General features: G+C 35.8%; 1 protein-coding gene across 2 annotated transcripts in view; it reads right to left on the minus strand.

Annotated features, from left to right (window-relative positions):
• Window positions 1-400: 400 nt before the first annotated feature.
• Window positions 401-14,623, minus strand: part of LOC145675808 (U-scoloptoxin(01)-Er1a-like) — a 78,114-nt gene continuing 63,891 nt past the window's right edge. For both annotated transcript variants that reach the window (XM_081746518.1, XM_081746519.1), the window contains exon 3: window positions 401-4,162. In XM_081746518.1, coding sequence (XP_081602644.1) covers window positions 3,920-4,162 — 243 coding nt within the window. In that variant the 3' untranslated portion in view covers window positions 401-3,919. The remainder of the gene's footprint in view (window positions 4,163-14,623) is intronic.

The raw sequence follows: 14,623 nt of genomic DNA on the forward strand, positions 1-14,623 counted from the left end.
TGTAGTATATTTCTATAATTAAGACCATTTCGAATCCTAATAGCTTGTGGTGTGATGTCGAAAATATCCAAAAGTAATTGAGTATTTCATTTCTTATCCTAAGACGATTTGTTAAATTCATCCTCGAGTTGACTAAATACACGGTGTTACAAATTTCAGATGAGCTACGCTCTGCCCCCAAATATAAAAAGTTTCTAAGATACTAAATCATTCCGGTTAGAAATTTGTAGCACACGTTAATAGTTTAGTTTCTTAATTCAAACAATTTCAAGTTATCGTTTATTTATTCTCAAATTATTCGTTTAGAATGTAACTTTTTTTGTCATTTAAAGAATATTTATCAAAGAATACTTTACGTTCATGAAAATAAATATATAAGTACGAAGCACGTCCACAAAATACTAGGGCTCTCGCGGTCACAGGAAATTTTTTATTGCTATGTTGGTCACATTGCTGTGTAGCTTAATTTCTACTCTTTCCAGCGAGCCCAATCACGCGTCAGTATGTCCGAAACTGTGGCCACAGTAACGTCTCTCGTGAAAGATGTTGATAAAATCTGCCACCAAGTGCGAGACTCGCAGCGTTATCCGTTATCTCGTTGTGAAGGGAAAATCTTTGAAGTTTTTAACGAGATTAAATCAGTTTATGGCGAAGGAATTATGAATCGTACGAGTGGTGTCGGGAATTTAAAAACGGTCGTAGTAATGTACACGATGAACAAAGGAGTGGAAGACCGTCAATTTTGACTGATTCGCGCATTCCTCTGACCTGGCACCTTCAGACTATCATCTGTTCACCTCCCTGAAGATGCACATCGATAGGAAAAAATTTTCAATTGACGAGGAAGTGAAGGTAGAGATGAAGAATTGGGCAAAAGAAGTGGCGGCAGACTTCTTTGACCAATGCATAAAAAATAATAATAATAATAATAATAATCCCTTGTCTCACTAAGTGAATCGAGAGGGATGACGACTACATGGAAAAATAATTCACATATGTAAGGATGTAGAAGTTTTCTTTTAAATAATTTTTTTGAAATCTACAGAAATCTAATACATTTATTTTCTGGATGTGCCTCGTATATATGAATAAATATAATTAATCAAATTCATTATACTAATTGTTGTAATGTGTCATTAATTTAACAGCGTATAGAAATCACAGGCACAACGTTTATTTGAACTCGGGAGTAAAGAATTGGTTACACTACAAATGTTTCAATAATTGTAACAATAGTTCCACCAATACAACAAATACAATACTACGAGGCGCGTTCGGAAAGTAACCTCCGATTGGTCACTGTGCGTGAAGTACTGGGGGCACGCTACCATTTTAGTATAGACGTGCGCGGTAGATCAGTCAGCATCGATCCATGGTAGAGTGAAGGTTTTCTGATTACTAGTTCCACTTTTGTAGCGTCTCAAAATGTGTGCTGCCATAGGAAACTCCGCCGAATGCGAGGTGCGAGTTATTATACGTTTTCTTACGGTAGAACAATATTCGGTAGCAGATATTCATCTTGAACTTTGTGCCGTGTATGGACCAAGTGTGATGAGTGAAAGAGTTGTGTGTGAATGGGTTCGTTCATTTAAAATTGGACGAACAAACATTCATGACGAAGAGAGGAGTGGCAGGCCATCAGTGCTCACTGATAAACTCGTTCAGAAAATTGATGGAAGGGTTCGTGAAAATCGACGTTTCACAATCCCGGAGTTTTCAAAATGCATGTGAAGAAGTGACTTGGATCTCAGCGCTTTGGTGATGATGAGGAACTGAAAGATGTGGTCACAGGCGAGAGATTTTTTTGCTGATGGAATTTCTAAGCTAGTGCAGAGATATAATAAGTTTACGGAAACTATGTTGTAAAAACAGAGCAAAGAAATAATTTTCAGATGTATATAATAAATTATTCTTACTTACTTTGGTGTTTCTTTTTTAACCAATCGGAGGTTAATTTCCGAACAACCCTCGTATTACCGGTAATTATTGAATTCAAGTACATATTTAGAGGACAGCAAATCATTTACTTTATACACTCATATAAATATCGTACAGCCACCAACAACAGTGCCTACTTACTCTTTTATTAACAATTTCGGGAAAAGAGAGCCATTTTAAGTTACTTACAGAGCCATTATTATACAGACTGAAATATTCAAATTCTACAGAAGAATAAGTAGATACGAGTATGACTATTGCTGGCGACTGTATCTATCGTTTCGTTGTGCTAAGATGCCATTGCACATCAAATACATCTTTATTTATTCAATATTTTTAGAAATACAAAATGGCTGCGGGTTAAAACAACGAAAAATATTTCATTTTCAGTATGGTGACAAACTCAGATCAGCAAATAATGTTTTGCTCCTCAGATAAATTACAACATCATAGGCAATATTATAGATCCGACAGTATATACAAAATAGGAACTCAAGTATATGTTATTTTAAACCATATAATTCCAGGAACTTCTTGAAGACATATAATTTTACAGTGTACATAATATATTCTTATATTCTCCTATGCACTATTAGAAAAAATACCTAAATCTTGTAAACATTTATTTTGGCACGGGGTATGTTTCACTTTCTTGACAGCTTTTTACTTTTTTAAATTTAATTGATTTAAAATAAATTGTTTATTTTGCTCCTTTTAAAATTAATTTAGGGAGATTTAGATATTTCATTTTTTTAAAATTGGATTTGTACATTTAATGTTGATGTGGTTTCTCCTGATGATACTAGTAAAGTATCAATCATTTTATTTATGTGTAAATAACAAAATAATTTGTCTTGAGTATTTTTATATAAATATGGCCAGAGAGCTTGATATGCCCTTTTTTTTTTTAGTTTTATACTTATCATTACAGAAAAAGTAATTTGTAAAAAAATGAATGTATTGTTCTATGTACGATTCGTTAATGAAGAAGGCGCAAAATAACTCTTGATTGATAACAGGTAAATTGAAAACAACGAACTTCAGAGTTGTCATGAAAGTAAACTTTCCAAAACTAAACTTCATGAAAATCTCATGTATTTCTCATCAAATTCTACCACTGATCTTGAAGAGAGACTAACCTAAGTTCTTACTATGAAAAATTGGCACTAACATGTTTGGGAATATGAATTTCTGGATCCTCAAATATTAATAGAAATTCCCCGTCTTTATTATCCAAAGAAAGTATATTTTTTATCAAAATCACCAGATATCCCTATTACCAATTGTGCAATTATCAGAAAATGTAAAGTAGAAATCTTTGTAATACTTTAAATATATATATATAGATCGCTTTTGCTCACAATAAGCTATGTCAAGATTACTAGAATATGTTTCAATTTGTTGACTGGCTTAAGATACGGAATTTCATGGTCAGATAAAGGTTAGGAAACTCTTAAGAAATTTTTCTTCTTTTTTCACCAAAGTTTTATGAACCCCAAATCATAGTACTGGTAATAATTAAGGTACTGTACCAAAGAAAACTTACTTCCCATCCCTTCCCTGCATTCCATGGTCCCAAACACCTACTGGCCTGTTTGCATATGCAGTAAAAGAAGTCTTAACTGAGGATGCCAAAAATGTCTTCCGTTTAGTAGTGGGTTCCAAATTTTCAGGAAAGAACTTTTAAATATTAAATTTCCTTTGTTTTGAGTAGTGCTTTCTCCACTGCTTTTCGTATAAACATTTATGGTTTCAATGCCATAAATGGATGTTTAGTCCATTCAGCATAGAGAAGAAAGTGCCCTACAGATTCAGAACATGTTTTCCTGAAAAGACAACCACAATTTCTCTTTCTATAGAACAGACTTAAATTAGACTTTTTTTTAAATATATAGTCCTGTCTTTTGCTGATTAGAGATCTACTATTTTCAATATGATAACTTTTATGCGGTGGTCATCACGATGATTCTTGTGATTCTTCTTAAAATCTTGGCTTAGGCGTCGGATTTTGTGGTCCTTCAACGTACCGTTCCACTGTGTTCCCCCATAAATCAATGTAAGGGCTTTTGAAGAGATTCTCGTTGAGGCTATAAAATTCAGGAGCTCTTCCACAATCCACGGTTGGAGCCCACATGCAGGTAAAATATTCTTGGTTGAACACCGTCATATTGGGACAAACGTGGATTCCCTCAATTGCTCGGTCCTGGTCGCAATGATGGAAAACCTGAAAAATGAATATGAAATTTAAGTTAATATCATGGTCCAGATATACTATGAACAAAGTTTCCACTAAGTACTAATGTTATGCGGAAGTTGTTAAGTTTATAAGTGGCATATTAAGGTCACCTCCTTAACACACATTGATGTGCTTTAATAATTGTAAGCAACACTGCTAACTCGAATAAAATTTTCACATTTTACATTACATGCTGTGGAAGTCATTCGCATTCCGACTCTTATGTTTAAGAATAATTGTATACATAAAAAATAGCATTGATTGAGTAAGATTAAATTTTAATTTAAAATAAAATTGTTTTATGTTCTATATTATGAGAACAGGAAAAATTTGGCAGCAAACTCTCTACAAGGTGTTTCAAAACAACACCGACAAAGTTTGGGAGGTAATTCCTGACACCAAGACAAAAAGTATAGACTAACCAGGGTGCATAAATGCTTCCTTTCGGAGTTATAGGCTGCCGAAAACATGAAAAAAATATCCATAGCTCCAACACTATGGGACCTACCGTAGTCGGGTCAAAACTTTACTTAGGAATTAATATGTGCCTTATCCACAAATCCATGTTTCAGAATCCTAAGGTACTTCCGCAACAAGTTTTATACAGGCAGTTTTGCTATGGGCATATGATTTGAAGTGTTCCAATTACCAACTACCACATATTAGTTCCTAAATAAAGTCTTGACCTGACTACGATAGGACCCATAGTATTGGAGCTATGAACCTTTAAAGTTCATCTTTTCATGTTTTCGACAGCCTATAACTCTGAAAGGAAGAATTTGTGCACCCAGGTTGGTCTATACTTTTCGTCGTATCTTGGTGTCAGGAATCACCTCCCAAACGTTGTCGGTGTTGTTTAGAAACACCCTATATAAATTGTACAGAACCAGAGAAATGGGTGTTTTATATTTATAAAAAAAAATTGTGACATGATCAATTAATTTTTTAGGTTATTATTATTATTACAGTGCTTTATTAGGCTACGTTTCTGTTTGTTTGAGCCAAAGCTTGGAACTTAAATTTCACGTTCACCCATTCAGACTAGAGCTCTGAAAATTTGTAGATACATAAACTCGTTGAGAATGCAATATTTTCACATAATTTTCACTCTAGCTTTATCGGTGTACTGTAAAACTAATGAAATTAGTTAAGAAATAATTATTGACTTTCTGCTCTTTATACAATCCAAATCCTCACAGGAGTTTTTTTGTGCTTGGTTGCTGCTTAATTTCACATCAACAAGTTCAACCATTTTCTTTTCGTAATAAGAGGCAGGGACGTAGCCAGAGTTCTGAGTTGGGGGGGGGGCATATTTGTAAATGCCACATACCTCCATACACACACACACACATACCTCCGATAATTTGCGGACTCCCTATATATTTCCCGGTCAGCCGCAGTGTTGCCAGCACAGCTAAGGGTCTAAATAGTTGACATATTATATTCTCTGTTTTATCAGAATCGTTGGTGAACATAATAAAAATAAGAAGGTAAATCTGCATTCAATACCTTCTCGTAAAACAATTAAAACATAAAGTAGTATGTTGCAAAACCCAGCAATTGGGGTGAAGGGGACATCCTCCTGGCCTCTCAGTCTAATCGACCTTTCAGTTTTGTCTTAGTCGGTTACAAAAAGTGCATTCGCAGGCTGAATCACTCTAAAGGCTGGAAGAATCTTGCAATGTTAACGAAGATGATGCCCGGCCCCCAAAGTTACTGATCTTATACTCTTATTACTGTTTACTTAACGGTTAAGAAATAGCCTATAAATGGATTTAAAAATAACCTTTTCTTAGAAGTATGAATAATTTCAGTTCACTGTGGATAATTTTTTCATTTACTGTCGGATAAAAACAATTTGTAACATATAATTTTAAATAAATATTTGAGGGGGCCAAGCAAAAATTTGGGGATGCCTGTGCCCCCCGTTAGCTACGTCCCTGATAAGAGGAAAGTAAAGTACGACTGCCGCGTCACGAGCTGCAGATAAATGTCTGCAGTGTTGCCACCAAGTTTCAACAAAATATCCTTGTACCTAAGGTTTTTACGAAGTGTGTGCAATTAACTTTTTGACTTATCCACGTACTTGTACATTTTTAATTGTGTACACTGTTGAGACTAGACTTGAAATTAAGACAGCTATTTGTCGATCGAGAGTGTATGCAATGCCGTGTCGTCTCGATCCCTTCCTTAACATTAAGATATAGTACTTTATCTTACTCATAACCTCGGTATTGCATGAGAATGTTCAAACTTCACATTTCATAAATAATTTTATTAAACGGTGTGACAAACATCTTGGCATTTGAAGGCGGCGCTCTAAGTTCCCTTTAAATGCTGCTAGCAAATGAGAGGCCAGTGGTATTGCCACGTTTATTTTGTACACATCCACGTCTATCCTCTGCCACCTGATCGCGCTGTAGTTCGTCTGCTTAGCCATAACCACATCCGTTAGCACTCGACAACATCGCGTCAGAGCTTGCGTCTTATTCGTTTAGCTGAAATGCCAAGATGTTTGTCACAGGCTTTAGTTACAGTAGTTAGCTATATAACGCAATTTGGGTATTTTTAGTGTGGGTGATCCCTACAGCAGGGCCGTTTTTAACCTCCCCTGCGCCCTAGGCACTTCAAATTGTTGCGCCCTCCCCTAGGTAAAGTCGTCTGCTGTGACCTTGACTGGACGCAGCCATGATGGTTACAAACAAACGGTACTAAATCAGCAAGTGACAAGATAATCCCGTGTGTGTACAGAAGATTAAAATTTATTGGGCGCGCTTTTAATAATAATACATTGAACTCATCAAAAGTATTTTATAGTTGCTGTTTTCTTTATTATTATTATTATTATTATTATTATTATTATTATTATTATTATTACTATTATTATTATTTCACCATGTTGATGTTCAGTTTATCATATTGAGCGACAAGCTAGTAGTCCTAAATGGACGGAGGTTGCCATTATAGGTTTCTCGTAAATTATTAGACTATAATTAAAAAGTGCACAAGGAATCATTTCCAGAGTCTCCGCTTTTGTCTGCTAATATAAGAAAACACGTATTTTTTCCTAATATTAGTACAGTTAATAGTTTGTTTTTGTCCCCCAGTTATCCTCAGACTATTATCCTTAGATGCATTAAGAATAATATAAATCTATTTTCAATTAACAAAAGTAAAATTATACGTATCACATTTACACTAGCGACTGAAACCTAGTTTGTTTAACCAGGTAACTCAACCGAAACGGAAATGACGTTTTCTGCACCAGCGTATTTTTATTTTTCTCTTTTTTCGCCCTCCAATTCTTTGCGCCCCCAAATCTTTTTCGCCCTAGGCAAGTGCCTAGCGTGCCTAAGCGGAAGAAACGGCCCTGCCCTACAACCTCAAGACAATTGGCGTACTTCATATTAGATCCCGATCCACAGGGCAGGAATGGAGCCGCACATTAGCCCCTTTTGGACGACTGTCGTGAATTGGCTTCATACGACTAATGCGTGTTGTGTTGTGAGCAGTGTTGCCACAGTCCTAGCTCTGGAGCGGGCTGAAAAATAGTACCAAATTGGAACAAAAAGGGCTGAATTCATTATTTTATACCAGTGTAATACATGGCTTTATAACACGAAACTAAAAGAGGTAAAGTTCTAGAACACTCTCCCCCCTGTTCCAAGAGTACAAATCAAGAAACTACATTTTTAAAAATTACTTTTCAAAGACATCCAAAAAGTAGGAAGTAAATGAAACTTTTTTCACATGTAGGAAATATAACAGAGGCCGCAAATTAAAAGCGAAAACACAGTGGCGGATCTAGAAGGTAAAAACGAGGGCCAGGCAGTACCCAGGCTATGATAAATAGTTATATCATAAGGTTACTATAAACTTTCAAATAAATATAAAATAGCTTAAATTAATTTTGTCACCTAAAAAAGTGGGGGGTTGGCCCCCGGCCCCAGGTTAGATCCGCTACTGGGAAAATGGTTATCATCTTTGGTATGTATTGTAAGAAAATCAAACGCGCCGTATTTCAAAGTGAAATAAACGAAAACGGCATTCTGGCCTATATATATATATATATATATATATATATATATATATAACGAGGAACAAATCAATCATCTCCGAGTTCGTGTGTAAACAGTACGTTAATATAAAATAATAAAGTATAATTATCCGCCTTATTCTCGTTTATTTCACAACCGAAGAAGGATAACAGACTGTAAGAAGAATGTAAGGTAAGTAAACTGACATTTGTAGAAAATGTGAAAGCGGTCCAGTGTCCTAGAAACTTCCCTGAAAGACATCACAACACATTATTAATAATTTTAAGTCAGGGGCCGCGGTTGCTCAGTGATAGAGCGTTCACCTCTGGTGCTACGGGTCTCGGGTTCAAACCCTGCTCCCGCCAAGTGAACTTTGTGGTGGACAAACACCGTGTGCGTGGGTTTTCTCGGGGTTCTCCCGTTTCCTCCCACTTTCTTCATTCCACCATTTCATTCATTACTCATTATCACCGCCTCCTTTAGCCTAACCGGCATAACCGTGGGACGTAAAACTCAAAATTTCATTTCATTTCATTAATTTTAAGTCACAATTGTATGAGCAACGTGAGATGTAGGAAAGTCTTACTGACACTTTTGAAAATGTGACAAGTATATGTTAAATTGTGCTGAATTGAGTAGAATTGTACCAACTTTTTTACAAAAAGGGCTGAAAATGCCAGCGTGGTACCAACGGGCCGATGAATGACAAAAAGGGCTGAATTTAGTACAATTGTACCAAGTGTGGCAACACTGGTTGTGAGCCAGTGTATAGCGGTGGCCGTAGATCAGAGTTGCCAACCTCAAAAAAATTATCGATTTTCATCTTTAAAATTATCGTGTGTTACAAAAAATATCGTGTATTCGTTATGCACTGATAATTGTAGAAACAAGTATAATACTATTGCTATATTATTATTATATTATTGCTATTATTACTAGTATTATACTAATAATAGCAGTAATATATAGTAAACTTATCTAGGTAGTAATCTTTAGTTTCGAATTCGAATTGACTTGATTTTGAGTTTAACGTCCCGTTCAGCAGCGAGGCTATATGAGACGTGGACCTACTGATTAACGTGGAATCCAAACCACATGAGCTCCCGCGGGGAATCGAACCGGGGTCTCTCACGCCATAGGCGTACACGCTAACCGCTTAGCCACGAAGGAGCTCTTTTCGAACTCCAAATCGGCGTCACTGTCCTAACCATTTTTAAGTATCCTTATTTAACACCACGCTGAACAACAATACTTGCACTTTCTCATAAACGTAATTGAGTTTAAAGAATGGACGCAGGGTTGCCATTTGCCAATTCTAAATCGTTATTGATTGATTTTAGTGAAAATGACTGTTAAAAACCTTAGTGTGGGTTATATAATTATAATGCACATCTACAATTTATTTACACATTCGAAAACTGCAAAGAAGTGTGCATTCTAAAATTATTGTATATCGCGATAAATTATCGTGTGCTTGGCAAGCCTGCCGCGGATGTCGATTGCAACGAATTCACGACCTACTCGCTCAACTCATTTTGCTTATTTACTTATCTATTGACGATTTTGCGTATTTCTGTGATCGTGAGGATTTTGGCGGCAACAGAACAGCGTATTCCTGCGTTTTTACTGGTTTCGTGTTTTGTTCTGCTGAAAAACAGTTTTTGTTTGTTTGTTTTTTTAATGTGTGACACAAATATTCTTGGTGTTCAGGAACACAATGGTGTCTATGTCGGGTCAAACTTTTTCTCGAGAATTTGCCGTAATGTAGTTAGTTGCCTTTCCGCAGCATACTGGAAATAAATAGGAATAAAATACTTTTCGCATATTTTTCAGTTGGTTTAATTTTACTATCCTTAATTCCTGTAAATATATAACTGAATATATATAGGGTGGGTGCGCCATATATGGAATACGTTCCTAATATGAAATACCAGATTATTTTGTCTGCTATGTTCTGCCACTGAGTGGACTGTACGTAAACTTGTACACCATGGCGCCCTCAATGTGCGCATGAGTGGTTTGCTGCTGAACGATAACAAGCCATTTTCTTTTGTTGCAGAATATTTTTCTGAAGAACTTGAGTTTTTCGAACGTATCTTTCCAGACTGATGAATGTACGCAAAGAGTTATGTATTATTGTTGAGTTTGTGATATTTAGATTACATATATAGTGTACCAGAAAGGCATACAGATTCAATACATAGAGAATCACGTATGCGTGTGTAGGAAGAGAACTATCAAAAATGGCGATTTTTCCCAATATGGAATACTAGCAGGATCCTAATATGGAATATTCCTAATTGTAATAACTACTACTATTACTACTACTACTACTCTTAAAGAAACAAATACAGTAAATAAATTTATTAGCTTAAGGAAAGGAACAAAGGAAGTGTTCGGGCCTCCAGCTCCGAGATCACATCGGCCTTTAAGTTAAGTCTACGAATGGGAAAGGACTCGACCCTGGCCTAAGGAAAAGTATCATCCTGGCATACGCCTAATGATACTGAGGAAAAGCAGGGAAAACCTCACCAAAGGCCGGCGCCAGGATAGGCGGTCTGGGCAGGGATCGTGCCCATCCTCGAATTATCCAGATATTGCATTATAATCAAATGAACATTTTGTGTTCTAGTATTCCATTTTAAGAACAGGTGATATTCCATATTAGGAACGGGGTGTGCCTAATATGGGAAATTGAGTTTCTTTCAATTTTGTAATATTGTAAAAAATCATTAATGAGGAACAAACTTTCATACTTGTATTTTGTTTTGCAAAGGTACCACAAGTAGTATGATGTATAATATTTTTATTCTGGAATACGCATTTCTGAGAAATAAACAAGAAACAAAAAGTATTCCATATTCGGTGCCTTTACCCTATATATATATATATATATATATAAATTATTTTTCGTTCTTTCGGCGTTCAGGGGTTAGCTAACGAAGAAGTCGTCTTGTTTCCGATAGACCTTTAATACCAAGGATATTTTAGTTGTTTAATTTGAACGCTAATTAGATTTCCAAAACAGCAGGTCAGCAGGAGGTTGTTCCGTTCTGTATTGTGACTGATGCAACGGAAGGATATCGAACAGACATCCTTGTTGTGATTTTAGAAACAAAAGCGTTCGTCATCACGGTTCAGTGATATTTCCTGGCAAATCCCAGCTGTTGGATGCACGCAACAGCATTGTTAATTGTGACATTCACAAGGTCGGGCAGTTCGTGCACGAGAGTGAGAGCTGCATGAAACCCTCTGCACTGTACACATACATTATGCCATGAATGGCAATTTGTGTGCCCTCTCATACAGTTAGTGGAGCTTAATTTGGTCCCTTCCACTGCACAAGAGAGAAATACCTTGCAAAGTGAGCTACAAATGGCTGGCATATCATAGTACCATCATTGCACAGCACATAGCCTAATTTGTTTGGCTGGCTCTAATCAATTTATTTTATATGTCAGCAGTTTAAAATCTGTTGGGTTATCTGCATTCGTGTTGCACAGAGGTAAAGTATGTATGGGCCTGGTAGGGCCCAGAACCATAAGTCAATCTGTAGTGCCTCACTGTAATAACTATTTGGTACTAAAAAAAAAAAAAAAAAAACTGCCCGGCTCTATAAGCAAACATATTGAGCCTTGTGCAGAGTCTTTCTGACGCGTGATTATTGCCACACTAAAGAGATCGACTAACATATTTTTCCTGCACTAGTGAGGCCTTTAGTATGACGTTAATCATATGTCAAAACCTATTCATTCTATCGTTTAGAAAGAAAGGGCTGATTGTTCTAGAACAAGGTTTCTCAACCTGGGAGTCGCGAAGATAAACAGAAAAGTTAAATGTAATTAGAATCTAACACCAGAAAACATTTTTAAATATTATTTTCAATTTTGTTCTGATAGGCATATTTTTATTTTTTATACATACTGTTAAGAACAACAAAAAATAGGTTTACTAAACATTTTCAACAGGTGTAGAGTTGTTTAAAAATCAATTTAAATGAAAGAGGTATGATATGAAACTAATGAGAACTGCATATTGAAATACCAGAAAAATAGAAATGCAACAAAACCTGTATATTAAAATACAATTAAAATTAAAGCTAATGAGATACCTGAGCATGGTGTGATTTCGCTAGTAACTCAAAGTGTTGGCCCCTCGAAAATTGAAATACTCAATAACTTTTTTAACAACTGTCCAAGCCTTTTAACCAAAATTTGAAATCACTTTATTTTTTTTAATCACATGACCCAAAATTAAGGGAGTTATGAAGCTTTAAAATTTTCAAATGGCCTCCATTTTGAAACAGTACGACGGATTGGATTTGATATTTGTAATATGGATGAACTGACAAAATTTGGTTTTAATCCATTCGCTTTTAGGGAAGTTACTGTATCCACTATATACAGGAAATGGGTTCTACTATTATAGAAATAGGTGGATATCGTGAGATCTCCGCAATAGCTATATTAAAAGTCCCACACAAGTCTATCACAAACCAGAAATTATAAGGGGTCGCTGGCAAGAGGATGGGAAAAAATGGGGATCGTGATAGGAATTAGGTTGAGAACCACTGGCCTATAGAAAGGATAGGGTTGCCAACTCTTAAAAATAAAAAAAAAACGGCATCCCCTCAACATTCCCTATGATATAGGTCTAAGTGTGAAGTATCTCTGTTCGGTCTCATCCATGGGAAGGAAATGCAGTATCGTGAACAAAAGTGCATTAACACCTGTGTTCTGCATATCCTTAGTACATTCACTAATATGCTTAATAGATATGCTGTGCTAAAAATGAGAAACTGAAGTAAGTATTGATCATTTTATTGTATTTATCAATAACTGTCACTTTTTTAAAATTATCGAAACAGATGAACAAAAGTATATTAATCTTTACGTGACAATTTTGGATTTACAAAATGAAATTTACTCTTTGAACTTACGTATACTTCAACTGCAGGAAATTGCTTTAAGAAGTCATTTTTCACTCTCAACAAATGTATAAAATTCCTTACAAGTAAATTTCAAATTTACCCTGATACAGTCCTTGTCATATATTTAAAATTATCTTAACAAATGAACAAAATATATTAATCGTTGATAGATGGTGAAAGATGACACTTTTGGATTTACAGAATGAAAGTTATTTTTTAAATCTATGCTTTGAATTAGATGAAATTGTTTCGAACTAGATACAAATTTTGAAAAAACCGGTCATAAAGGGGCTGGTAAGAAGTTTGTACCGGTCACCGCCTTTAATCAAAATAACAGCAATATTTCCGGCCAGGCGGGTGAAAAACCGACCAGTTGGCAACTCTAAGAGTTGAAGATAGTAGCTGTAGCATCATTTCAGATTTTGCCGGGGAGTGTACAATGAATAAGAGTTTCAGGTTTTTTTATTAGTATACTAGCTGAACCTGCGCTCTCTACACAGCGCATCATTCGCATATGAACATAAATATCCTTCTCATTCCTCACAACATAAGTACATGTCCCTTTACAGACACAAGTGAAAGACGTCTTGATTAAAAAAAAAAAAAAAAAAAATCTGCAAGGGTTATCATAAAGGGGAGATTTTTTCGATTGTTTTTTCTCAATATCTCGCACCGTTTGCAAGATTTGAGCCTACTTCCATTTGGAGTTTCTAATTCATGCATGACCAGTGTTTTCTTTCTTCTTGCATGCAGTATGTAATAAGCAAATACATTACATACACAATTAATTATAATGGCAGTTATATATGGTGTTCATTTGGCAAAACACTCCAAAAATAAAGATTCATGTTAAACTGGAGAAATAATTATCCTTCCTTTTTCATTATTATTTGGCCATGAAACAAACGCCTAATATGCAACCCCTATATAAAACTATGTGGTGTTGGAATGTGTAACGCGTAGGATATGATGCTTTAGTTGAGTTGAGTTGATTTTAGTTTAGCGTCCCTTTCAGCAGCGAGGCTATGTGAGACGTGGACCTACTGATTAACGTGGAATCCGAACCACATGAGCTCCCGCCGGGAATCGAACCCGGGTCTCCCACGCCAAAGGCGCGTACGCTAACCGCTTAGCCACGGAGGAGCTCATATGATGCTTTAGTTTTTTTTTTTTTTTAATTTCAACGCTTCCAGTGTACCCTAGAAATGTAATAAAGAAATAATTGCCATGTTTCTTAAATATTCAATTAGAACTGGACAATCTACGCAAAATTTCCAATCGATCAGTGAAAACGTCATCTTTCTAGAGCCTGTAGTTTCCGAGTTCTCATTGTCGAAAGGATTGACCACAAACATATAAACGTCCACAACATATAGTTTAAAAGAACTCGGAAGATGGAAGCACAATTCACGTGCATTGATTTTAGAGTAGACTTGCTAAAATACAAAGGTTTGAACAATAATTTTATATCATAAACTTTGT

The sequence above is a fragment of the Thermobia domestica genome, chromosome 18 (assembly GCF_964235325.1).
Source record: "Thermobia domestica chromosome 18, izTheDome1.hap1.1, whole genome shotgun sequence".
NCBI lineage: Eukaryota > Metazoa > Arthropoda > Insecta > Zygentoma > Lepismatidae > Thermobia > Thermobia domestica.